The sequence below is a fragment of the Etheostoma cragini genome, chromosome 4 (genome assembly GCF_013103735.1).
Source record: "Etheostoma cragini isolate CJK2018 chromosome 4, CSU_Ecrag_1.0, whole genome shotgun sequence".
Lineage (NCBI taxonomy): Eukaryota > Metazoa > Chordata > Actinopteri > Perciformes > Percidae > Etheostoma > Etheostoma cragini.
In genome coordinates, this window is record NC_048410.1 from 14,453,661 (window position 1) to 14,481,565 (window position 27,905).

Sequence of the window (27,905 nt, forward strand, 5' to 3'; positions counted from 1 at the left end):
TAGTATTAGCATTTATCTCGTTACAGCCTCAAAGAGTAGCCAGCATGATTGTATTAAAAGTGTTAGTCATTAAGGGAAATTCTATGTCTAAAACACGCTTTTAGATTTGTGAAAAAGTCTTCATGAGAAGACAATGTAGACAACATTAGACATGGTTTTGGATCCAAAAACATTATTTTAATTTAGACCACATAAAAGAAAAGCAGGGAAATCCTCAGTTTTGGCATTTTCACATATAGAATAAAGCTTTCACAAATCTGAAACTGTTTAAGACTCTTTAGCCTCTCTAGGATAATTTAGTCCAGATTTAACAAGTCTAGGTATAGTGGTTTTGGATCTGGACCTGGTGCAATGTAGTCTACATTTGAAAAGAACTGTGAAATCTCCCTTTATTGCGTAGTGGTTTTTTTTTACATAATAATTGACCCTAATAACCAACACGCTTTCAATACAGTAAGGGGTTTAAAAAAAAAAACGGAGGATCAGTCACTCAGCAATGTAAGTTTTGTAGTAGTGTGTATCACACATTTAAATAAATGTTAGTTATAAAACATTTACATTTACACACAAGATATGGTATCTATATAGCTACACTAGTAGATTAGACATTTTATATAGCTTATTAATGTATGGTATTATATATTCTAACTTTATGAGGTTATGTTTTAGGTTCTCGTCTGTCCGTCAGCAGGACTACGGAAAAACTACTGGCACAACTTTAATAAACTCAATGGAAGTTAAAGTGGTGCAGCATAGCATATGGACCAAGGAAGTCAATGCATTAACATTAAGAGAGGGCATGTGTGCTGCATTCATGTGGTGTCAGAATAACCTGAAAAAGGAGTTCCCGACTGGGGAAATTCCCTTTATTTACATTGTTAGATTGGGCATGTCTTGGCAGTCCGAGTGGCCTTTTGCTACATTATAGTGTGTTATAAGCAATGTATTAAATGATTATATTCTGCTTGAAAATGGTTAATAAGGGTACTCTAAGTATTACCCACCTGATTTGCAATGATAATGTAGTTCGTTATTTTCTCAACTATCCTTGCACAGTGCCTCACCTCAATAAGAAATGAAGAATAGAGCAGCTTTTTACTGTTTTTATTGTTGCTGGAGGCTCTAATACAATATGAATCATAAGCTTTACAAAAAACAAAAATACAACCAAAAAGATTCCCCTCCAAAATGGAAACAGTCAAATGTTTCCACTGAGACACAAAGACAAACTGTGACCCCCAACAAAGACATGGTAGGTGAGGAGAGAGACAAGTTTAATAAGCTGAACAGAGGGGAGGCAAACTGTCATGTTATACTGTGTGTGTGTGTGTGTGTGTGTGTGTGTGTGTGTGTGTGTGTGTGCGAGGGGGATGGGCGGGTGGGGTTTGACTACATGGGTGTAATCACCCGGTGATTATTATAACAATCCATCCCCATGTGTTTGATAAGTCTACATTCCACTCATCCCCACACAGGCTTACATGCCTGAGGACAGAGTGGAATAAAGTGTAAAACCTAACACAAACCGAAGGCCACCCTGCTGTTCACACCATTTACCCAGAAGAATGACAGTTATATACCAACAGTAATAATTTTATACAAATATATCGGGGGGTGGGGGAGTGGTGTCATAGACAAAAGTAGTTGATTAAAATAAATTTGATGAACACAATAATGACCGCCCCATCGAGCCTACATCACCTAGAGCAGTCTGTGCCCGTTTCCTCCCCACCGAGGAAGAGCTGGGCCAAAATCGCTTGTTTTCAACTGACCGAAGAGACATTAGCTGTGAGAACATCAGGGATTATTACTACGATGACCCACACACTGTAAGATTATCATTAACCGTGGTAATACTATCATTATATTTATTACATTGGAGAGAAGATAGGGGAGAAGTGAGACAGAAGGAGCGTGAGTGAATGGCTTCATGGCAAATAAGATGCATGAAAAAAAGATAGACAGAAAAAAAAAAAATTAAAAGCTAAGCATTTTCTCCTTTTTTGTTATTCCACAAATAAACAAGAGTGCAGCACTGAAACAGGTGTAGAGGGAGAGACGTAAACAAACAGAGAGAAGATGGAGGAGATGAGGCGGAAAGAGTGAGAGACAGAAAAGAAAAAAACAGTAACAACTCTAGCTGTTTTGTTTGCGTTTGAGTGCCTCCATCAGGTCGACCTTCAGAGCCTCCTGCTTTGACTTGTCAGCCAGAGTCTGAACACTCCTGTGTTGGTGGGGGGGAAACAAAAAAATGAGAGACAATTAGTGTGAGGAAACCGTGAAAGAGAGAATGGGAAAGTTTCTCAAACATGCCAGAAACAGGGTATAAATTCAAGAGAAAAGCAGAGGAAATGAATCTATTTGTTAGACAGACATCACATTCCAACGCCTTCTCTGATTAAAGAAGATGTCAAAACTATGTTTTATCACACATTAAATGTATACACACGCTGCACACATTCATTTCAGGCAAATAAAAACCAGAAGTTAGTTTTATGTTGCCATGCAGATGAATTATTCACTTTACCTGCCTACAGTGTATTGAATCAGGATTCACCATCCTTTACATTTTGCACTTTATTGAAGTATGAAGTTTTTCAGGATGTTTAATTAAGTGAAATTAAATTAGTCACTATTTGTTTTAATATAGTTGAGTTACTGAATATATTACAGTTAAATAGAATTTTTAATTTTAATTGATTAAATTGTTTTTAATGAATACATAATCAGATTTTTTATTACTTAAATTAAAACTTGCTTAAGTTTGAAGATTGCCCATTTTTATAACTATATAAACATCATCCGATGGAGATAGCTGATGTGACGTTACCTTCCTGAATCTTAATATTAGTGAGACGAAGGAGCTAGTTATTGACTTCCGAAAAAGAAAGGGGGAATTACAAATTCTCAGCACAAATCAGCAGGTTGAAATGGTTTCCTCTTACAATATCAAAATATGTCTGAAATAATTTATTATTTGAAACTTGCCTACTTGCTTCCTTTAAAGTGCCATGAGACATCTGAGAGGGAGCTCCAGAAAGGAGCACCCTGGACAGAGCAGGAAGCAATATTTTCCCTTTACATTTTTCTACTCACCAATATGCACTAATATACACACGCAAACACAAACGCACTTCTTCATGCCCGGTTGTACCTCTGACCCTAGTCAATGAAGATCTGACGTTGGGTGAGAACCTGCGACAGCTCCTTTTGGAGCTGTCGGTATTTTTGGTTATCAGGCAAAGACTCAATAGATCTGGAGCACAGAGGAGAGACAGCAGGGGAGGAGAGGTGACAGAATAAAGAAAGACAGTAAAAAGAATGGCAGCAGAAATGTAGGACGAAAGGCAATAAACAAAGAATATCATAGGAGAGGGATAGAAAAAGCAGGAGGTGATGAGAATACAGAAAAAATGAACAGCAAAGGTAGCTTTTAATACAATTTTGGATAGGAAATGACGGAAATTGTCAAAAGATGTAAATGTCTTGAAAATATCTACTGAACAGTTCAACACAGAAGTCAACCAACTCTGCTCTCAGTAAGACTGGTATACTTAAAACAGACCCTGCTGACTGGAAGTGCTGTAAAAAGGAGAGAGAGTGATTCAAGTCATCCAAACAACTCATGTAGTATTACCTTAGGCCGTTGACGATGTCCTTGGTCTTCCCAAAGTAGATTTCATTCAGCGTGGAGCGAATCTTGTTCTCCATATCCTGGAACAAAAATCAAGACATTCTTAACTTATAGTCAGCCCCTTTTTTCCGGTTATCAACAACACCATTTTTAGACAATAACTCTATTGACTAGATATGTAGGGGCCAAGTGTGCTGAACATAATGCACCGTAACACTGGCTAGGCTATGTGACTGAAGCAAATGAATATTAGGTAGGCAATCAAAAAAAGTTAAACAAGCAGGATATTAGCCGTAAAACTGACTTCGACAAGGCGGCCGATGTTGGCGATGTGGGGGGAGGACTCTCCAACTGTCTCATCTTTTTCCATCTGTGAAAAGATAAAACAAATCAAGTTCATGGATGACTATAGAAAAGCTGGATGTGTCAGCGGCGGTTTTCCATTTAGTTCAATACCATACCTGTCTCGTAAGGCTGCCGCCCAGGTTCATGGTGCCGGAGCCGGTCTTGGTTGTCTGGAGCCACAGCATGACGGTGGAGGTGAGTTTGTAGTGAGCAGTACGACCGCTGGACTTCTCCTGCTCGCACAACAGACGCAACAAGCAATGACAATACTGCAGACTAAATTTGGGAAGATTTACACCGCATCTCTGTCTAAAGTTTTATGAGGGTGCCTCTTCTGCACGTCACTGGTGTTAAAAACCACCTGCAGACTTCATGCACAGGTTTTGTCTTTACCTGTCCTGACTTACTCTAAGAAAACAAAAGACTGGGCAGAAGCAAATGTCAACCTATTCCATATGAGCTGATTCTCACCTGCACCTCCACCACATGGATGGAGTCCCAGCACCCTTTGATTTTCTTGGACCCATCCCCGGCCTTTTTGATGAGAATAACTCCAGCAAAGCCATGATCCAAGTCCCAGAGGTACACAGAGGACACGCCACCCTCAAAGTACCTGAAAAACATAGATATGAGAGGTCACAAGAGGTCACAACGCTGACCGTTTCATCAAAAAACCATGAGATTACTTCACTGGTACTCACAGGTCTCTGTACTGGTCAAAGGCGTTATTGGCTTCAACCTCAAGTTTCCTCAGGCGAGCTGAAGGCATTGCACCATCTTCAATGGGAGGTTCATACTTATTACTCCACGGGGATCTGATGTATTAAAAAGGACATAAAAAAAAACATTAAAAGCCAGCTACAACATTAGCTTCAGCCACTGTCTTTGGTCTCTTTTTCAATGACAGATAACTGATCATAATGTAGTTGATGCCCCTTGTCCATGACTGAAATGCAGTTTTAAACTCAACCTGTAGGAGTCGCCGTCTCGGTTGTAATCACAGAGCAGATAGTCTTTCCCCACCACCTTGTCCCGGGCAATCTTCAGGGGCTGGTCCACAGAGGAGAGGAGGTCCTCACACAGACTAGGCACCTGAACGCAAACACAGAGCTCAAAACATTAACCCAATGTTTTCTTTAGCACAGATACTTCAATGTGCTCAGCTGCAGAAAGTTGTGCAAAATTTAATAACAAATCTCAACCCCTCCTCTTATTAAAAGTGTTCTGTTTGTCTGTATAAGCAGGAGATGTAAAAACAAGCTATTTTTGTCTATTCACGCTTCCTGTAAGAGATGCCAACTTATAGAAAGACCGGAGAAACGGACTAGACTGCAAAAACAAGAGTAGCCTTGTTTTTGACTCTGATTTTGGTCAAAAATGAGCTGAAGGTTCTTGTCACATTCCAGCTTCACTTCACAGCTTCACTTCACACGGATTGGAACAGGACTAAAATATCAATGGGAAACATAATATCTAGAAAATAAGGTTGTACAAATTACTTCTCACAGACTGACATGTTCTTCCCTCTCTATGTCCTCCTACATCATAGTATAGACACAAAGGAGGCCCTGTTTCCCTAAAAAAAAAAAAAAATCCCCCCCCCCCTCCCTCCCCAGTGGGAAAAGTGTGGTAGAGTAGAAAATGGAGAACACAGAGGAGGAGACAAAAGAGATGTGGGAAACAGGAAAGAAAGGGGAGGTTGCAGGTGATACTGAGTCACCAGGAAGAGTTTGAGCGGAGATGGTGAAGCCAAAAGGTGTCTGGCAGTGAAGGTGATTGACAGCTACAATAATAATCGCTAACAACCGGACACAGTGAAATGGGTGAGGAGTGTCAATGCCCAGGGGGAGGGAGGTTAAAGGTGAGGCCAGAGTAAGGTGAGCAGGTGGGGGTCTGGGTGGAAAGGAATGCATATGCCCACAAAACAAGGTGCCATGCAAACACTGGTAAAAGTGTGATTTGATTTGTGTCCAATTTAGCTTAGTTTGTTGAAATCAGCTGGCACTGCTATGTTACAATCCAGAGTACAGGTCAAAATAAGACGGCTCCTTTTTAAACAAAAAACTGTAGGAAGGAAACAAATTAATAATTAATTTCCAGGCAGCAAGGTAAAGTTATCCAGATGACACAGCGTCAACTGCTGCAACTGTCGTAATTGCATGGTATGAAACAACACTCTGAGTGGTCTCTCAACCATTGTTTCTAGACTGCCGAGTTCTCTATAAGACTGTATGACAGAGAAACTGACAATCTATTTTGGAATAAACTAAACAGAATTATATTCAAATTGCATACAAAGTCCTCCATTCAAAATTGTGTTACTGATTCCCAAGGTGCTATTCGTTTTAAACAGTGTATCACACTTTAGTTTGCTTGAAATACATGAAAAATCGGGATTTCCCTGTGGTCCAATATCCAACCTACACAAGTAAAAGAAACTTAAAACCTCCAGTGCATAGTGATTGAACTTTTCAGTAAAGTAGGAGACATCTTGCCCCTGATCCGACCTGGTTTTAAAATAGATGGTCTGGTAATGCAAGACTTATAAATAACAAATGGAGAAGACTTTAGAGCAGGAATGTCTGAAGTAATATCCTACATATTGGTAAATTCAGGGATGTTTTTCGGAACCTAAAATAAGGTAATTATTATTGTTAATGTTCAACCAACAGCGCAGCAGAGAGCTCCTAACAGCCAGAGATATAAGACCAGGCAGCACAAAACAACAATCGGCAACACATCACCAACACTAATAATAATAATAACATCAAAAACACAATTCCCTCTCAGTGGTTTCTGTGACATGAAAGATACTTTTGAACAAGTATGTAGTTCAGCTCATAGATGAGTAGGCGGTTAAATGTGGCCCAGGACACATTCCCGTTTCTCACTGCCTAGACCACCTCCGAATTGTGTTTCAGTGATGAGGTCTCAATGCGTCCTGAGAGTCTTTAGAGCTGTCCACTTTTACTACCACAAGGAAACAGAGTACTTGTCTCCAACAGTTAATCCTTTGATTTGAACATTGCATATTCATCTTTGATTTTTCAATGACACTTTTTTAAGTTATTAAGGTAATTGAAGATTTTTGTGGAAAAAAAAACATGTCAGACACTAACTATTATTCAAAACAGAATATTATTAAATTTCTCAAAGCATGTCTGGAGGGGACACAGCCTACACCCTGTGTGTGTTTTCACCTGTAAAGAAATCTCACAGGATAAAGCAAAGACAGTAACTCACCAGGTCAATGAGGTCACTGAGGTTCTTCTCGATCTGTTGAGGAGGCAGACGCCTCATCAGGTCCAGGGCACAGTCCAGCTGCTGGTCATTCTGAAAACAAAAGAGAAACTGGTTATCTCTAAATGCAGATGTGTAAAAGGGATGTTATTTTTGAAGTTGGGTTAAGTCTTTTTGGCATTTTTGGCCTTTATGTTTGACAGGACAGATTTAGACATGAAAAGGGTGCGAGAGGGGGAATTACATGCAGCAAAGGGCCGCAGGTTGGAGTCGAACACGGACCCGCTGCGTTGAGGAGTAAACCTCTATATCTGGGCCCCCAGGGAGTTCTAATAATCCGATTTTGACTGAAGTATACAGAGTCAGACTCATAACGTTCTGTAGTGTAAAAACGTGCATGTCATACCACTTGAGGTATATTTGATAATACTTTATGTACTGTCCCAAAAATACCTTAACTGAAAGCAAAGTTACAGTAACACTCAATTTGTGATGTTTCTTACTACAGCTGAAGGAGAACAGCTGTAATTGAGCAAGACAACAACAGTAACCTTTTCATCATAATTACAAAATGGATTAATGCTGAAGTGGATTCTAATGGCCTGAAAACAGCTGTAAACGCGTGTTTACATTCTGAAGCACCTAGTCTTCTTCAGTACCAAAAATACCTAAACAGTGCGCTGTCAAAAATGTCCATATGTACTCCATTGAACACTGGTCTCTGATACTGTGTTGCAAGCATTGAAATGCAATGGCACTAGCATTTTAGTAAAGCTATCCTTACTGACGCCAAGCACAGCCATTTTCTTATACAGCTCAACAAGTATCAACACAGTCTAGGAAAACAAACTTTTGTATTCAACATAGTAAAACTTTGACCAACTCAGACTGCTGGAACTTGACAATATCTTTGCATAAAATTTGAAATATATTTTTACCCAGTATGAGGATTGTGGATATTGCATTAACAGGAGGAATGATTATAGAAAGCAAAAGCTGCTTCAATGTTCATATGGGTGAAAATTTGTCAAACTATCCTTAAAGAAAAGCCCTGCAATGCTAATAAAAAAGGTTATGTAAAAAGCATAACTTTCAAAACTCACTGGATTTAAAGCAGGCTCTCTTTTAGTGCACACTTTGCGGCTATTTTATGTAGGAATATGTACGCAAGTTTTGGATTAGTACTCAATATTGGTATGCTCTCTATATAAAAAATGACCTCTCCAAGCTCACTGATAAAGGTCTGCTACATTCTGTCTGAGGCTATAAAAGAGAGTTGCTGTGCAGAAAATATTCCCACCTCCAAAAGCAAACTCTGCTTGCACTGTGAAACTACAGACAGCACTCGTAATGTGCCGTGTGAAAAGTTTCAGAGCAAAACATGAAGTCATAATTGCCATTGTCCAAAGGATGCGCTTCATTTGGCTGTGTGTCGTAATAAATGGTGTTATAAATAATAGAGTTTGTTTTTTCAGTAACGAGTAATCTAATGGATTACTCTTCCCGTTTTAATAACGCCGTTACCGCCAAAAACTGAGGCGTGTTACTATCTATATACTACAACTATAAGCAGTTTTTTTTTTTACATCAGACCAACTAGATCTCTGAGCCGAGAGGCAAGGCTTTTTTTTTTTTTTACTGTTTTTCCTATGTTAGTGGGCTGTGCACGAGACAAGCGCATAAATGCTGAGGATTGGCTGAGGTTGATTAAAATTTCATGGTAAGTCAATCAGAGACAGAGTTGGGCGGGTGTTCAAAATCATGCATAGTCGAACACAATTAAAAAAACAAAAAACAAAGTCAAGTCAGTCAGTCAACAAGAGACAGGTATGGCGAGCCCAAATGAGGGGGAATAAATATCAAAGGTTCCAAACATCTTTGTGTTATTTGTATCGATCCTCTATATAAACATGATGTAAATAACCCAGTATATGTTTAGCTCTACAGAAGAAATAGCCTTGAGGTAAGTGTCTTACATCCTGTTCTCAATAGAGGGGCTTTTATTTTGAAAGTCACCCGCTGGCACCTTAACTAGTTTTCCTGCTGCATGTGATGGTAAAAAAGAAACAGTAAAGCACACAGTGAAATATATAATGTTTTAGCAGCCCTTTGAAGGTTAGTATTTATCATAAGTGTCGAAAATTATGATGTCGGTGGTGTTTTGAAGTAGTTTTGAACAATTGTAGCCGTTTCTAGCTGTCTATTTAGGCTAATGCTGGACTTGTGAGCTAGTACTAAACTATAATAATGCTCTGAATCTGTATGGTAAGGTAGCTTGTAATGCATGTATTGTTTGTGTTTGTTTTTATAACCAGCTCTGGTTTTGGGATTTCCAATAAATCTAAAATCATCAGTTCAAGTGTCAGACCATCTTTTGGAGGGTATGCTACACATAATATCTACATGCCACTTGATTGGAGGCTAGTCTCCCTTTGTCCCACAGCAACATTAAAACAGTTTAGATTTGTGAACATTGTTTCTGTTAATAATGTATTGTATTAAGTGCCCATTTAATTAGTCTATTCAGATTTATCATAAATAATTGAACATGCACATGTATTTTAAGTTTCATAAAAGAGGGGTGGAAGTGGGGTCACATTTGAGCATATACAACGCAATAGTTACTAGTTACTTTAATAATTTTACATTTTTTAAATGTTTAAACTGTTTATTGATCCCCAATGGGGAAATTACAATTCACACTCATTTAGTTTCTTTTTGGAAGAATTAACTAGTAACTAACTATGGCTGGGCATTGTTCAAAATCTTTCGATCTGTGCCAATTTCAATACCTCAGTTTCAATGCCACAACTTGAACATATTATAAACAAATGACATTGTGTACAGGCTAATACTGAACTAACTAAAATGCAAAGAAATGTAAACACCAAAGAAGTTTTTAGTGCAAACTGCATAATGACACAAACCTTTAACAATAAACTAGGTGACTGCCCTGTTGTCAAGATCTAACTACCGTAATGGAGAAAAAAATGTAAGTGCAAATGAAAGTAATTGAGTTTCCTTGTTGCTGAAAGGTGCTGTAGAAATAAAGTTGCCTTGCCTTACAACCTCAGCCTGTCAGTCAACCATGAGGGCAATAAACCACTGTGGCCTGCTTGTCTCAAAGGAAGTGTAACTACAGCACCGTATCTACAGCACCGTGACCGCTTTCGCCTCACTATTTATATCATGTCACTGTCTGCGTGGAGTTTTGAATAACTAACGCATTGCCCCGACTTCAACTAAACTGCAGAGCCGGCATACTTTGTTGGAATACACTCCGTCCGCACCACCGCGCATGTGCATGGGTCGGCGCTCCGCTCTCTGTCAATATGCAGAGAGAGGTCAGAGGGGACAGATAAGCTAGCAATTACGCGCTCTCAGGTACCAAAATTTGGTACCGATAAGATAGTTTTCCCCCCCCAATACTCATACGATTGGAGTATTTCGTTCGGTGCCATAAAAGTATTGACTCGGCACCCAGCCCTAACTGTAACTAATTACTTTTTGTAAGTAACTTGCCCAACACTGGTCACTATTGCAGTGACACAATCCCTCACCAACTCCCCCCCCCAGTGGTCACTTGTGTTTGAATGGTGCAAAAAAAAAAAAGAAATGATACATAGCACATGTTCATAGAACTAAAGTTAGGTTTTGTTGAACAGTCGGAAATACTGTAAAGTGTGTCTTTAGTATAACAAACAAACAAACAAACATTCAAAAGCTCACTATCATTACAGACTACAAAACCAATGACCCCCACATAAACTTGAGTCTTCAATACAGCCCGAGACTTTCTGTAACCAATTTAATCTTTTGGTTAGATGTTTGAGTTGTTTACGGAGGCTTTTTTGGTTATGTACTAAGAACCCTCTGTCAATCATGCCACCACTGTTGTTTTGAACAAAGAGTTGTGCTTGTTACACATATCGTAATCTGGCTCAAAGGATGTACATTGCTGGGAAAGCCTGACATGCGGAACCTCTCTCCTTTTCCACTATCTACGTCATCTATTTTGCGAAGGCACCTTTGCTGCATCCGGGGCTTAGCACCACCCAGGGAAGTTGTGATTGGTTTAAAGAAAAGCAAACAAGCCACAGCATTTTTTCCCTACCCCACAATAGGTAAGCGGTGTAGCCAGACCATACTCCAGCGTTGACACTGCGCTGCAGAATTAGGTCTGGCAGCAAAAGACTACACACACCTGAACCATGCCCGTATATACCAATAGTTCCTAATTGCACGTTGATTGGTCCGAGCCTCGGACATGAAATGCATTACTTGAAGCTTGACAAGATGGTTTTTTGCGTTATCTAGAATCCAGCTGCCGTGAAGGGTAAGCAGGTAACTTGCTATACCACAATCATTTTCATGAGCAATCATTTTCAACTTAAAATTCTGAGTGATACTTTCAACACATTAGGTTAATAATAGTAAAAGAGCCCAAAGATAAATCATAACATGATGAGTGCACTAATGTCCATAACAAACAAACAAAAATGGGGCTATGAATAATCAAGAAATAGGACAAACAATGTGCCAATTAAAATCTCCAACAGCACAATAGCAAATGGTTTTTAGTCATGTGTTTGTAATACTTATTTCATTCACTTCCTTGTAGATGTCAACAAAACCCTTCCCATTAGCTTACATATGAAGGTACTCTTCATAAAGTGCATAAACCTCAAAGACTATACTCATTCAGTTGCTAGCTGGTCAAAGGACAATGACATGTTATAAAGTAGAGAACCCTCTTTCTATAAACATTTTTTCCTTAAGGGTGACCCTGCACATAACAGAAGTTTCTAGACAGCGTCTCCTGTGCCTTTTCCTCTCCTTAGAGTTGCTTTTTGCCTGTCTTAAAATCTCTCTCAGCTGATGAATCAGTGTGCACCGTCAGACACCTGTACTCCTTGACACTATGTTTACCAGTGCTCCTATCTCCATGTAAACACTAGCTCAGACCAACAACCTCCGGGGTTAGGGGAGAGCGTTGAGGCCCAGCAAGCAGGATGGATGAGGTGAAGCTGAGGAGAGTGGGCGACTACGGAGAAACACCAGCTGCTCTTCCCAACTCAGGAATAAGACAAGTTAGGTCATGTGGAATAACTACAACAACAGTATGGAAGCACAAAATGGTGCTGCATTATGCTACAATAGTTTAAAGTGAACATATTGTGCTTCTCCGTAATTTCTGTCATATATACAATGTTATGTAGGATTTTCATGTTAAATGTGGCCAACATAATGAGGTAAACATATTTTAGAGAAATCCCTGTGAGTTAAAACGTTACGCAACTCTAAGCCAGCCTTCTATGATTGGTCATCTGCTCCAGGTAGGTAGCTACATGCTAACAGTAGTAAAATACGTCATCTTGGCTGCCACTGTCTCCCAAATTCCAGGTCACATTACCGGTTATGTAGTATTTAATTTAAAAGCCTTCTTCTTCCTATCTGTGTAGAAAGTGCTGCTTTATACTATGTTGCAGTAGCTCCAGCTTCAAATAGTGAAAAAGCAGAGGAGGCTGCAGCGGAGCAAAGATTGCAGGAAACATGCTGGCCAATCAAAGAAGACTGGGCTTTTTCGGTAGGGGGCATAAAGAGAAAGGCGCTCCTACAGAGAATCTCATACAGAGGGTGAATACAGCTGCAGCAGCCATGGGCAGTTTGAGCAAAAACTTCTTTTTTTTACTTAAAGCACGTAAACATGTTCTAGTACAAACACAAAATACAAGTATGCTGAAAATGCTATACAATAGTTGTCCTTTAAATATTTGAGTTTTGGTCAAGTAGCCTATCATTACAGGACCAATAACAGTGGTGCAAGTGCGATATAAGCTAAAGAGATGAAAAAAATGTTCAAAAATAACCACTAAAGGAACAATAACTGCATGATTTGTAGGAGTTGTCAGACATTAACAGTTCGCAGATTAAATATTGGCAAAATCAAGACTTGCAAGGCAGGGAAAACTTAACAGAGGTGGTGGACAGCTTGTCATAGTTAGGAATAGGAGGAGCAAGCAGTCTTATTTTAGCTACAGGCAACCCGGCGCTTGACTATATTAGCCTGTGTGTGCGTGTGTGCGTGCGTGTGTACGTTATATTAGGACTCCTCACTCATACTATTTACGAACTTCTGTCAAACCCAAAACATCCTGTGCTAACTTTATGCATTCCGACATCTAGCTTGGCTAGCAGCTAGCTACAAGCTAGCTAGCTAACAAGCTGGAAGAAACAGATGCAAGTCATTTTATTCGTATCCGGTACGCAGAAGTTTTGCAAACAGTGCAAGTTAGATATGCATCGGTGATTTACAAACTAGAATCCCCCCCTCCTCCTACTGCTGCTGACGCTCTCAGGTTACCAAACTGCACATACAGCTAGCTTTAGCCTAGCTTAGCCCCCCTAGCCGTTAACGCTTGCTTAGCAGTAGCCAGCTGCCCCACCAAAACCCTCTCACCCCGTCCCTATCTCTCCAAGCTCTACCGAGGCCCTTACCATGTCTGCGGCGGCCTCAGCGGGGCAGGGGAGCACGATTTCACCAGCACAACTTAGCTTTACTATGGTTTAACAAATCGCTCCGCTTGTCTCTTGTTATTTAGTTGTTTTTTAGTCCCCCGCGGAAGATGTTTTGTTCGCCTCTCCCTCACTGAACCCAGCCCTGTCAGCGATATTCACTTCCTCAACCGGGCTACAGGAAAGAGGCTGCTGCAGTCAGAAAACAGTCCCCGGTTGCATGTCCGGGTCACACGGGGCTTTTCTCTGCAGCAGCCAATAGCGAAGGAGCAAGAAAGGCATTGCCAAGTATGGAAAGAGAGGAGTGGTGCAGACGCAGTAAATATGCACCCAGAGAGGCCGGTAGATAGACAAATACACTGTAAAGATAAAAAATAAAAAATACTTCCTTTGAAATTGATGACTGGAAACTGCTATAAATGTGATGTTTACTGAGTCTTTTCTGCTCTTTTCATTTAAGAAATGTTCAAATGCCTAAAATTGTGCAAATCAAAATATTTTCTATATTATATGATAGGCTATATTTTATTTGTCCAGTTGAATTGATTCCAATGTTTCCTTATTTACAATGTGCATGAATGATGCAAGTATACAAGCAGGTGTAATGATTGCATATACGATAGGCCTACATAAATGTGTTGTTGATCATTTTTCGTTTTGTGGTGGATTTGGTGACACCTGTGGTGGCTGGCGGTTCGTTAATGCTCATTTTGATATTAAACTGACTTTGGATGGTAAAATGCACGACTTTTATGATTTCATGATGACCCATGCAAGTGTACTCTCTGTTGTATGTAACCTATTTCTTATTTATTTCTGAAAATATCCATCTTAAAGCTATCATGACATTGTAAAAATATGCTTAATTAATTCATGCTAATGCTAATGTGCATCCTTAATTGTTTGTAAATAGGAAACCTGCCTGTAAACCCCTCCAACATCTGTAGAACTAGTGACTCTGAGTGGAAAACAGGACTTTGACTTCTAGCATTGAGTCTGCTGGAATTTCATAAGAGGAGGAGCATTCCACGCAGCTACAATCTCAAATAATGTTTAGTATCAAGAAAACCAAGTGTTTTTGAAAAACTTTTTGATTAGAAGATGGTGTGGCTCGAGTTCTTTCTCAAAATATGCCACATGTAAATTATCTTGTGCAACACTTTGTGTATGTATGCATCACTTCCTGTGCATATGGGTGGCATGTGTCACACTTCCACTAGCAGGAAGGGAATCTAAAGGATTAACACTTTTAAATTATTTCACAGTCAGAAATAAAGTAAAGTAACATGATGGGGCCATTTGATAAATAATTTAAATAAATGCTGTGCACCTTTATAGCAGGAAATTTGAGATCAGTGCCCTCAACTCACATACCCTGTTGACTGATTAAATCAAGGATAAAAAAATTTCACTCAAAGTAGCATATAGTTTTAGGAGCTGAATAAAAACGAAAAAGAAACAGAAGGGCAAAAAAAGATGAATAACCATGCACATATGCATTCTATGTATATAATGCATAAATGATCGTAGGAGCATAGCATAAATGTAAGCTATATGGAATCTTTAACACAGAATAGTGGTCGCCTAGCAGCGTCTACAGTACACCATACAGTCTATGGCCTGCACCACAGCGCTCGGAATCCATAGACAGTTAAAGAAATGCTGCATAAAGAGGAGCGTTGTTGTGGCGGCGTAAGTTCATGTGAATCTCAATTTCCCTCGCGATATTTTGCAGGGCTTCCTGACAGAAAACATGGCAGACGATCACGGGCGAAAATGGGACCGCTGTCTTGCTGATACAGCCGTGAAAACAGGTTAATATGTCTTTTCATACATGTAATATAATCGGTTAACGCTCGCGTTAGGCATTCTGCAGCATATTACACTTGGTAAATAAGCTGTGGTACACGTTAGTCGAGGTTCTTTTCTACGGGACATCTGACTGTCTACTGAGGTCATCTGTAACGTAAACCATGGATGTAGGCTATGTTGCGTTATCTGCTGAATAGATTTAAAAAAAAATCTGTCCACATGAAACTGCCTAAACTATTGGAAAACCGCTAAATCTATGAGTGGGAAGGACTGTGTGATTACTCTGCTTAGGTGAACCACTTTTCTGTCCACTCCATAGTCTCTGTATAGTGGGTTTTTAATTGATACTACACAGCTGAAGTCACAAACTAGTTGTTGTCATTTACATATTGTTCTAGTTATTATCAGACAGAATGACAAAAATGGGGATTGAACAAATCTTATAAATATAAATACTAATGACCTTAGCGTGCTGTGTGATAGTTCAGTCATAGTCTTCATAACTTTACTGCCACACAGCCTCCAGGCCCGTCTGGAAGGACTTATATCATTGTTTTCTAGGCTTTTTGTTTTAGCTTAGAATTGATATCATGATTCTCTGCCACGATTTTTCTTTTCTCACAGTACCAAACAGATTTTTTTTTGGCACCTACAGCACATTGCGCATCACCATAAGCCTGTAAACGCAGAGGCTTCAATGAAAAGAAGGGGTTATATGTTTAAAACTCACAGAAGAAAGTGATGATGATTGTGATGCAGTCGGCTCGTAAAATGAAATGAGTATTAAAAAAAAAATCGAAGTTATTTAAAAAGGAAATGGTGAATAGGGTGAATCAAGATCACGATTTTATAACGATTAATTGTCCAAGTTTTTCCCTGTTGATACTAAAATGCAAAGCCAGTCTTTCAGGTGGATCCACTGTGGAGAGAGCCAGTAGTGCCGAGATCCTCCTAGTGCAGAGGTGCACAAATTCCTTCATATAAAAGTCATGTCTGTATTATTCAACAAAAGACCAGCAGTAAATCATTGTACAGTATGAACAACACAAGATTAGTTAGATTAAACAAACTGTTCTTTCCTGCAGTCCAGGCCTGTGTGTCATGATGAAATTAGGTAATGTAGGAATTTATATGAATGACATCTTTTATTTAACTACTTCAATCACAGTAGTAAATTGAGCACTGACCAAGGTCTGAGTTTCAAATGAATGTTTGGTGTAAACAAACATTCATATGAAAGTCAGAAACAAATCACACAAATTAAAGTTCAGATTGCAGAAATATAAAAACAAACATGTGGCTTTACACTTAGTGGTAACCGTAACAACGCGGCAACGCTGCTGGGGAAGCTCCCTGAACGTAGGCCTGCGCAATATATCAATGTTGTATCGATATCGCGATATGAGACTAGATATCGTCTTAGATTTTGGATATATTGTAATATGGTAAGTGTTGTCTTTACCTGGTTGTACAGGCTGCATTACAGTAAAGTGATGTAATTTTACTGGATTTCTTACCAGGCTGTTCTAGCTGTTCTGTTATTCACCTTTACCCACTCAGTCATTAAATCATTTCTGGAGAACATTTCTCAAAAATCTCATTGTGTAAATAACATTTTGTTAAAGCACCAGTAGTCGACCATACAATATTGTTCCAATATCGACATCAAGGTATTTTGTCAAGAATATCGTGATATTTTATTTTCTCTATTTTGCCCAGCCCTACGGGATTTTTCATTTATCAGAGTCTGGTTGTTACCCCCTCTCCCTGGCAGTCTCCTCTGCTCCATATCTTTGTAACGGCGCTAGCTGGCTAAACGGAGCTAACTGCTAATCAAAGCTAATTGTTGCTAACAGAGCCTTCAGTTCTCCATGCCTGTAGTCATTAACTGCATGTATGGACTCAAGCCAGAATAAAATCCACTGAAAATTTCACTTAATGAGTTTTTTTAAACATGAATAAGAGCTCCCCCAGCCTGCCTATGCCCCCCCCCCCCCCAGTGGCTATAAATGGTGATAGGTGCAAACCAAGCCCTGGTTATCCTTCTCTGCCTTTGAGAAAATGAAAGCTCTGATGGGCCGATCTGGAACCTTCAAGGTTACCTCCCCTTTCTCTGCTTCCTCAGCATCCAAAGAGCACCATGTCATGGCACCTTGTAAACTACAACTCAGAGTTGTTTGAATGACAGCACTCTGCTCAGGGTACGGCGTAGCATTAGCGTGCCAAGTTGATTCTTTCTCTGGGGAGTGCAGACTGATATGCTCTTGCAAATCACGTGACCAAATCGCAGCCTTTGTGATTAGGAAATCATGTTTCAACATATCACGATATTGTTGCAAATGCAATTCATTTTTCAACCCTATAGAGTAGACAGCAATCAGATTTTTGCCAGATGATCACTTTTTGACTTGACACTGGTAGCCCACTGCGAAGACATGCGTGACTGAGAGCTGTGAAACCCCGCCCCTGCAGCTGCACACAGGTGGTTGTTGTTTTTTTCCTTTACAGCATGCTGCGCATAATGTGAGGTCTTATGCGCTATCGCGCCTGTGGGATCGTTGGAGAGACACACATACTCGTAAACATACACACGGAGGTTGCTCGATTTAAAGTTAGAAGATGTTATGATTTTTGAGCCCTTTTAGTTTTAACCAATACGTCTTTGACACTGATGCACCAGCAGTTCATGCACCAACTGGAATGTAGAAACACCTGTTGCTACCTACAGTATATAATCTATAGTAGACAAGCAGAAACATCCTCTTTATAACAGGAAACAACTGTGTTTTTGGAAACATTGTATTTCACTTGAGGAACTAGTAAACAATAGTTTTTTTTGTAAGATAAATTCACAGAATCAGTATGATTGAAACAAATGTCTTTAGTGATGCCATTTGTAGAAAAATACTTTGAAATAATGAAGAACAGTACCTTTTAACCAGCTCTGGGCTTTATTTTCTGGGAAAACCTGATTATTGGCTTGTGGGTTATACAGTTCATTGTACTGAAGCACAAATGGTTTTCGTAATAATCAACCCCCCTTTGAGACATCCAGACAAACAGAAAGGATGCCAAAATGAGATGTTGATCACCTCTCATATTTTTCCAATGCTTTTACTGTTGGTGGAAAACCCGTGGCTTCAAAACTGTTCTGGCCGAAGACCAAAGAAAAACTGAGGCTGCAACAGACGGTGAACCTCTTTGCTTGAAATGGACTCAGAGGTCAATGATTTATTGTTGATCCTCACTGACAGTGAGGGTGTGCGGGGTCTTTTGTGTTGTTTGATGTGTAAGTTGTGTAAAAGATAGTCTGAAGGTTCTGGTTCAGGCAAATCGGTCATGCTGCATAGCTCCCTGAATCCAATTAGGACTCGGAAAGGCCCAAATGGCATTTTGTTTTTATGGGTTTTCTGTGCTGGCTGGCCTGCTCTTGGGTGTGGTGTGGCCTGCTGCGAGGTGAAGTTGAGCACACAAACAAATTCCTCCTCAAGATCCCGCTCTGGACTGCGCACTTCAAACAACTCGGACAACTTCTCTGCCACTGACTAACCTTCTTCATTGCATACCTGCACATGGGTGCACTCTTTGACCTATTACCTCTTCTGCCCTGTGCCGCATGGTCTCATTTCCACCTCTCTTACACCCCCTTTTATTGTTTTCTTTTTTTCTCTTGCTGCTTTTTCACTTCCTCTCATTTCCTAATGAGCAATGTCTTGCTTACTTGTGCTATTTACCAACTCTTGCTTCAAACCTAATAGCAGCACCCTGCTGATCTCATTACTAAAGATTTACAACTGTGCCAGGCAGTTTTTATACTGGATTGATGACATGGACACATTACTTCAGTACTAAAGTCAAATGTTTTTTGAAAGTGTAGTTAAATTTCTTTCTTTTTTTCTTTCTGTTTTGCAGTAACTGGCCTTGCTGTGGGCGTTGTGTTCTCCGTCCTTCTCTTTAAACGTAAGTGCTCTTTCTTAACTTTTTTTTTTTTTTTGCACTACTTTAAAACATCATTCATGGATGAATGTCTTTCTCTCCCAGGTCGCACGTGGCCTGTCTCACTTGGTTCTGGTTTGGGACTGGGCATGGGATACGCCAACTGCCAGCATGACTTTAGGTCACCATACCTGGTTCATGGAAGAATTGTTAAGGTGAGCACATAGGTTAAAATGTATTATTTTTTTAGAGGTATGTGACACACAAATACATCATGCTTCATGATTTTTTTTTAATGTTCTCATTTACAGGACCAGTAGTTAAGATGAGCAGGATTTGCCATGAAGTTGCTCATCTTTAGTGTTGTTGTTTTGCTCCTCATTTCTGTCCTGACACTTACGTCCAATGATTCCCACATTGTGTTTATCAAATGGCAGTTACTGTATATTTAATAAAGCAATTTTGGAAAACTTTCTCCTTTACTCTGTTTTTTCTGTGTGTATGTTTGTGAAGAATGAAATGTGGTTTGGGGGTGGGAGGTCATTTTGTGTTAATGAGCAGGGAGACTCAAACTCCTGCTGTTTTGGAATGAGGGCCAGGTTCAGCATCTGCAGCCATGTAAGAGAGTGGGAGGATGTAAAGTTGCACAGAATGATGGAATGCTAATGCTATTGTTTAAAGATACTTTAAAAGAGAAAGTTATGTTTGCATACGTGACATGAACTTTGTCATATAGATTTCTTATTCATAGATGTAGGTTTCTTTTAATTCCGTAATGGGTATATTCTTTTCTGAAGACAGGGAAGTAACCCAGTCTGCTCTTCACTCAAACTAGATCAAGCATTTGCACAGAATGCCATTATTTGTAGTCCTGTTTTAACTTGTGTGTTTGCTGTGACCGTGACTGTTTTTTTCACAGGGAGTTGAAAAAGCACACGTCTCCCTATCGGAAAGAATCTCCTACGTCTTGTGTTTTCATTGGCCGTGAGTCTGTTTGCTGAGATTGTTTTGAGTGTGATTGATTACTTATGTGTGGTTGCATGGGCCTGCTAGGAGAGAAGAAAGATTATTTGTGTGAGCGTGTGCAGTTATCCAGCCCCCTGGTGAAGCAGAATCCGTGGAATGCCGTTTCTGGACTGGAGCTCGGTCTTATTACTAACAGGTGAGTTCTGCACTTTGCACTCTGAACAACACATGGTTTACACTTTCACATCAAAGAATACACTGACGCATGCACGCTTTCTGTAATACACACACTCCCATTTTCCTTCTCTATCACAGTAACAGTTTTCTCAGCAATGTAAGCACATAATAAGCAATGTCAGAAATGAAGCCATGTCACTCGTCCCCTGTCCATTTAAATATTTGTTTGCAAGTGAAGCATGAGACAGATAGGGGTGCTTATGGACACAAGCCAGGCTGAACACCTGTAAGCAGGTAGGAAGAAGTGGGTGGGTGGGTTAGGGGGACCAGTGTCGCAGCTGAGATAACAAGGCATAGGCGATGCCTGTCTGTGCCTGTCTGTGCCTGTCTAAAACATTCTCCATGATAAATCAGAATTACCAATCTAATAATACTACCTAATCACATTTGTTCATCTAATGGTTCAAAACTGTTCAGTCAGTGTTGGTGAATTGTTGTTGAGTGTTGGAGAAATATAAAAACCAGGCATGTCATGTGTGCTGCTGCATGAGTCCAGCTTGAAACTGCTGTATTTAAGTCTTTTACTTTTAGTATAAAAGCAGCAATACCACACATTAAAAATACTCAATAACAAGGAAAAGTCTAACAGCAAAAACTTTAGTTAAAAGTATTATTAGCTAAAAACAAAGTGGGTATCAAATGTTAAAGTATGCGTTGCAAGAAAATGGCCCCTGTTATTTTGTTATATATTAAATGACATCATTCTTACTGATCTATTCATGTGGAAGTAGACTAACTGTTGAATTATATATTTTAGGGTTATTTAACAGGAACAATGCACACTTATAATACATATAAAATGTAAGATTTGCCAGAATTAGCCAAAAGGCTATTTTATATCTGCTGTCCCTGGACAGGTCGTACAAGGTGTTATACCTATAAAGAGAAAAGTATTATAATAGTACATATAGGTTTAACCCAATACAAGTGATATTGCCTATAAATGTAAAAAGAAAGAAATACCACTTATCTAGGACAATAACAAACAACAAATTTAACCTTTCTAAACAAAAAATTAACCTGGTGACGACAAGGCATAGCACAAGTGGCACAAACAGGAAGGGCAGGAAAGACAAGAGAGCAGCAAGATTTAGTGTCTACATGTAATGTTGATGACCTGTTAGCCACTTCTTTAAGTTAACTTTAAAAGAAGTGTACGTTTTTAAATTCCTAATGTGAATTGAAATGAGGTTCCGTTCATGAGTAGCCCTGACTGAAAAAGCTGAATGCAGTTTTCTTCAACGGGACAATGCAGTCACCTCTTGCTGCACTCCTTCTGTAAGTAACTGGTACTGTGTTTACTGGCTCAACACATGAGGAGCCAGTTGTAAAATTGTAGCAGTTGGTGTTATGCATTGAATAGTTTAATGTATAACAATGCATTGTACTTTATAATCTGATCATATGATTTCTTTATGTTTAATGTTTTTGTGAAGTTACTATAACTGTCAAATAAATATTAGAATACTTCTCTCTGAAATATAGTGGTGGTAGAAGTACAAACATGGCTATTTGAGTAAATGAATACAATTCTGTACAATGCTTACCTTGACATGAAATACTTTTGAACACTTCAAATGCCCTTTTACAGAACTTATAAGGGAATATAATTAAACATTGTGGTGTGTGTGTATTGGCTATTTTTCCTTGAGAATGTGAATACTTTTTTTCTCCACTGCATGCACTGTCAGGAGTTTTGAGCCAGAAAATACTGACATTTACCAGTGGCTGACTTGGGCATCATATTCCAAAGCTTAAATGTTCGGCCCCATATTCCCTTTTAGGATTTAAAGGAGTCTACTCACAGGTTAGCAAAACCAAGGAAATACTGCCTTTCAGCAAGTCATGTGCTCTGTCAGTGGTCTCACTCGAAACATATTGAGGGGCTATTAATTCGATCAATTTGTCATGAGCTTATGGTTTAATGACACGATGTTGAAATAATTTCAACTTCCTAAAGGCTTTCAGAAAAATGTATCGGAGCATTCATTGATTCGTATCGGTTTCCCAGGGGTTTTGCATGCTCACATTATTAGTGTTTCGATTTAAACATCTAGGATAACAAAACAATGGCAAATGTATCTGCAAAGTTAACCCATGACTGTAAATATGCCCTATGTTGTAGGTTTGTAGGTTGTTTTATATTTGAATTTTTATCCTGTAAATCTTAACTGCGGTCTCGCCTCGCTCCTACTTTGGGAAACATTTGAAACCTCCCCAACAACTCCCCCCCCATGTTTTCCTTCGTCCAGAAACTGCACAGCAGGACCCCTGTCTGGGGGCTCAACCGCGCCAAACCCCTGCAACAGAGTTTTACAACAAAAGACAACAACTTGGAAAGTGTTTTAGTGAAGTAACGGGGGAATTTAACACTGGACGGGGAGAGAACAAAGGGGAGGGACGGTCTGAGTTGATGGACTCGGGGATGAGATAGTGCTCATAACTAACCCCATCTCCCCATCCTTCGCTGTCGGACCGACGGTTCTTTTTTCCTTTCCGGATGATGTAACAGTTTTATGACAGACTGGGCTCGGATGTATCCTCGCCGCTGACGAAGTGCTCACATTTTCCTCTAATTATTAGCGCACGGTGATATCCGACGGCAACCCGCATCCTCTGGTTTTAGGAGCCAGGTTTCGGTGAGGGGGCTCAGCTCAGCAGGACGTTTCGAGGTGCTCAACTGGCTGTTGCCCGGGGTCGCTGAGCGGTAAGTTAAGTGTCTCAACTACGACCACTGTCGGGGATCTCCACTCAGAACGTACGTTGTTTCTCATAACTAGTTAGCTAGTTAAAAAAGTACAGTTATTATTACACGTGTTACTGCAACGTTAGTACTCACCCTCCGAGGGCTGCAAACACGTTATGGTACTTTTCATCCGTTAGTTAACATTAGCTGCGACACTTAATTAAAATGACGGTTGCAACTTCTCCTCCTTCCAAAGTAAAGTTACTCGAAGACGACCTCGTCATCTCACCGGTGATAAATCAGGGACTGTACTTTTGCATCATCTATAACGTTAGCTAGACTTAAATGATAAGTCAAAGAGAGCCAAAAAAGGATTTCTTGACAACTCTAGCCTTCATCAGCCGTTAAAGTGAATTTAGCCTAACTGAGGCTGATGTTAACGAACGTCACGTTACTGACAAATTAACTGATCCCTTACAAGAGAGCGTGGGTAACACACAGCTAGCTATACAAATAGGATTGAACGACCGATAAACTATATAATATGTCCAGGAAAATAAGGACTTTTAGTCGTAACATTCGCCACTACTGTATTTCCAACAGTAGGCATAGTTACTCGTTAATGTAACGCGTTACCACTTTAACGCCAACATAAGGTGCTCAGTCTCCAGAGTGTTGCGTTTTAAGTAGCCTGAATTCTTGAAGCCTGTAAAAAAAAAAAACATATACTTATTAAACAAAATCTTCCCCCCTCATCACAGCACACCTCAGACGCCTCTTTGAAAACAAGGTTTCTGTGTCAGAGACATATGGAAGGGCTGAACATGTGTAAAGAAGTCGACGTGGGTGACCACAAGACACGTTTTTATTAGCAGCAGGAGAAAACGATAGGATGGTAATGACGTGACTGGTTGAGGCATTTTTAAAGAAGAGAGCGAAACAGAGCACAGGACTGACTTGGTAATAGAGTCAGGTGGTGTGGAGCAGACAGTTGCCTCATTCCCCTATTGTCTCTTTCTGGACAATATGAACCCAGTATAATGTTGTTCTTTCTGTAGCTGGTGATTCAGATAATCAAGAAGTTGTCGCTTTTAATCATTGGAATGAGCTACAGCAACATAACTGGAGACAATTTGAAACACAGGGACCCATGGGTTTCAAGCATGATCGCCAATCCACATCTGCAGGAATATGCTGCATCCAAATTTTGCATTAATTGTAAAGCCAGGCAATATCTGACCAGTAGACATCAGTAAACATCAAGAGACTGTATGGCTACTCTTTTTAGCGTGCGTTTTTGTATGGAACAAGGTTAACAGAGCGGTAACATGCTGTGGTTTTCTGCCCCTTTAGGTGCAGTCATGTGGCAGAGGATTCAGATTTGTTGGGCACTGTTTGCACTGTATTCAGCTGCACCGCCTGCACACATCAACCGCCTGGCGCTGTTCCCTGACAAGAGCGCCTGGTGCGAAGCCAAGAACATCACACAGATAGTCGGGCACACGGGATGTCAGCCTCGCTCTATTCAAAACAGGTCAGGATGAAGGCCTTCTCTGTCTTTCTTTTTCTCTGTCTGACAATCTCTCTGCAGCTGAAAAAAGTGAAAAATGCCGAAATGTCAAGAAGGTTGCATCCTCAGAGTTAAGATCATTATGTTTGTGTGAGATAGGTAATCCGTTCATTACACTTGAAGTATGAAGGAATAACAACTTACTTACACTTCACTACGCCAAGTAAGTTTCAGCGCTGCATACTTGAAATGCATATAAATCAGTGGCTGCCTGCATGGTGGAAAACTGCATTTCAAAATCAAATATTCTTAACAACACAGCATGCATTAACATTAAAGGGTAACACTGGCAATATCAATATTAATGTGCTTCTAATTGTCCATAAATCCCATGAAAAGAGTAAAATCAGCAATGTCTCAATACTCTCTGACTTTCCTAACCTGTCTGTGGTATTCAGCCAAAAGCCCATTGGTTCCTTCTAAAGACATACATCATTTGATATGGGTCATGAATGTAAATGTTAATTTCAAAGAAAGATTAAATAAAAACCAAAGTAACACAACAATACTCAAACAGGAGTAAGTAAGTGCATTTATTGGCGACTGTTTTCAGCCACTGATTTGTTGCTCAAATGACAAAACATCCAGTGCAACTATGAGGCTCAGTGATGTTTTTAATAGTTTTTGGACAACAATGGAGCAATAAGCTATTTCAAGCTTTGGCAACACAGAAATTAATTGATTGTTGAATAAAAAATAGAATAGCACCCCACTTATAATTTAACAGTTCATTATTCTAGTTACGCTCACTTTGAAAATATTGATATTCTTCTCAAAGATGCAGTCCCCACAGTGACACATGTACACATTTTGCACACTACTCCCTGTGATTTACACAATGGTTTGTGTTATTCATTTTCCTTTATAATCATTAGTTGACCAGTGATTCAACTAACAGTTATAATTTTGATTTTGGGTCTGGCCTGATGCTACCAGACATCCACAGCTCTGGTTGTGCAGTCGAATCATGCAATAATGCACTCTGTCCTCCTTGCAGAGCTTGTCTGGGCCAGTGTTTCAGTTACAGCGTCCCCAACACATTCCCACAGTCAACTGAGTCCCTGGTGCACTGTGACTCCTGCATGCCGGCCCAGACACAGTGGGAAGTGGTAAGATTTATTGCACATTAGCTCATGTGCTCACACACAAAAACCACAGGTTTCCAACATGAAAGAATAACCGTTCACTGGCAGACACAAAGCAGAAGGAAAAAAAGACCAAAACCGAAATGGAGGATTTTTAATAGATTTGTGTTACAATTTCTGCAGTTCCTTATGAACCTTAATCCTGTATTTTATATTCCTCTAAAGTTCATTGTCCCTGTTTGCCCGGAGGAATCCAGACTTTCGACAACAAAGGCTTTGTAGTGTGGTGTATGTAGTTTGGCATGCTGCCAGATAGGCTAGGCGGGTGGGACCACAGGTGAGGTCGCCTCATGTTTCAGTGGAAAATATTGTACCTCTTGGATTCCACTGCTGTTACCTGATAGATTAATTAATTTCCGTACTGTTTTTGTTGCTTGAGAAAGGCCAGAGAAAGTGCATCTACAGTCTCACCTTACTTCTGATTATCTGGAAATAAATGTTTATGTCTGTGGTTATGATTGTTGTTCCAAGACTTTAAACAAAAATTTAGTTTGAAACAAAACAAAGTCAGTTCCCATGAAAAAGGATACTGGTTAATGCTGGTTTGGCACTTGGTGGTAGATCTTGATAAAAGTGCTGAATGCTGAAAATGGAAACAGTGAGGGGAAGTTGTGTGAGGTCTGGAGAGCTAGAAGAGTTTGTGCACACTGAGGTTTAAAGGGGGCTTGTATATTTTGTGTTTATTTTACATTAATTCCATTGACAATACAATCATGACGCAATCATTTTCTTAGTGTGAAAATACAACTTCAACAAAGTTGATCACTCAAGTAAGTAAGAGTAAGAATTTGACTAAACCAAAAAGAATTTGTACATATAGCAGTATGTACATATATAAAAAAAAAGAAAATCGCAATGAATGCAAGCAAAACAGTCAAAAAGATAGATAGATGTTTACTGGTCCCAAGAAAAATGAGAAATTCCGGTGTTACAGCAGCAAAATCAGTCACAAAGCACAGAATATAAATATAAATGAAATACTAGGAAAAATATATATACATACAATATACATGAAATAATAATATGAAAAAAGTAAAAAAGAACAAATATTTGAATATGTACAGGATGGGGAAACAAAAATGTTAAGTGTGTGTGTGTGTGTGTGTGTGTTTGTGTGGGTGTGTGCTTGTGTGTGTGTGTGTGTGCGTGTGCGTGTGCGTGTGAACAGGTGACCCTTGAGTGCCCTGGCAGTGAAGACTCCCCTCGTGTGGACAAGCTGGTGGAGAGGATCTTTCACTGTAGCTGCCAGTCCTGCAGTAAGGAGGGTGGCCAGGAGGGGGCGGTGATGCAGTTGTATCCAGCAGACAAAGTCCTGGACACTCCATCTTTATCTGAAACCCTCAGCGGTGCTCAGTCTCACCCTCTGCCACCTTCTGACACACACTCTAATAAGCATGCTCACCCACACACAGATCATCACACACTACCACATACATCAGATGGAGGGTAGGTACAACTCTTTTTATCACTTTGCAGCTCTCCTGCCCTCTCTCCTCCACACCACATCCTTTGTAACAATCTGTAGTATTGTAAAGGCACTTTGAAAATATGGCTTAACTTTGTGTTGAAAAGTTTCTCTAAAGACTCACACTCACACTCACACACACACACACACACACTCACAAAGTCATGCTATCAGATTAAACTCTATTGTATATAAACTCGTACAATCACACCAGCCTTTGCACTCTATTTGTTTGCTGATTAAACGTTCATATGTGTGCAACCAGACATAACTATAGTCTGTTATTAGGCTGTAGTCTCATTGTTTTTATCTGCTTTAATGCAATAAATTCTGTTGTTGTGATAACTGCTATT

The 27,905-nt window shown here is 39.8% G+C and overlaps 3 protein-coding genes across 5 annotated transcripts; 2 read left to right on the plus strand and 1 right to left on the minus strand.

The window, feature by feature from the left end:
- Positions 1–1,088: 1,088 nt before the first annotated feature.
- On the minus strand, positions 1,089–13,987 carry capzb (capping actin protein of muscle Z-line subunit beta). Of its 2 annotated transcripts, XM_034869290.1 has the most exons (10): positions 13,718–13,987; positions 7,223–7,312; positions 4,950–5,071; positions 4,681–4,794; positions 4,451–4,592; positions 4,096–4,212; positions 3,939–4,004; positions 3,638–3,714; positions 3,155–3,256; positions 1,089–2,224 (listed from the first exon to the last, which is right to left on the minus strand). In XM_034869290.1, exons 1-9 carry the CDS (start codon positions 13,718–13,720, stop codon positions 3,163–3,165), a joined length of 825 nt encoding a protein of 274 aa, XP_034725181.1. In that variant the 5' UTR covers positions 13,721–13,987; the 3' UTR covers positions 1,089–2,224; positions 3,155–3,162. The 2 variants fall into 2 exon arrangements, with proteins under 2 accessions (XP_034725181.1, XP_034725182.1); XM_034869291.1 differs by lacking the exon at positions 3,155–3,256.
- Positions 13,988–15,409: 1,422 nt separating this feature from the next.
- Positions 15,410–19,955, plus strand: LOC117943289 (MICOS complex subunit Mic10-like). Its single transcript, XM_034869317.1, has 4 exons — positions 15,410–15,549; positions 19,460–19,507; positions 19,589–19,698; positions 19,795–19,955. Exons 1-4 carry the CDS (start codon positions 15,489–15,491, stop codon positions 19,801–19,803), a joined length of 228 nt encoding a protein of 75 aa, XP_034725208.1. The 5' UTR covers positions 15,410–15,488; the 3' UTR covers positions 19,804–19,955.
- Positions 19,956–20,460: 505 nt separating this feature from the next.
- On the plus strand, positions 20,461–27,903 carry nbl1 (NBL1, DAN family BMP antagonist). 2 transcript variants are annotated; one of them, XM_034869301.1, is made up of 4 exons: positions 20,461–20,645; positions 24,726–24,906; positions 25,940–26,051; positions 27,256–27,903. In XM_034869301.1, the coding sequence occupies exons 1-4, from the start codon at positions 20,606–20,608 to the stop codon at positions 27,535–27,537; spliced, it is 615 nt and encodes a 204-aa protein (XP_034725192.1). In that variant the 5' UTR covers positions 20,461–20,605; the 3' UTR covers positions 27,538–27,903. The 2 variants fall into 2 exon arrangements, with proteins under 2 accessions (XP_034725192.1, XP_034725193.1); XM_034869302.1 differs by lacking the exon at positions 20,461–20,645 and adding an exon at positions 22,928–23,393.
- The last annotated feature ends 2 nt before the right edge of the window (positions 27,904–27,905 follow it).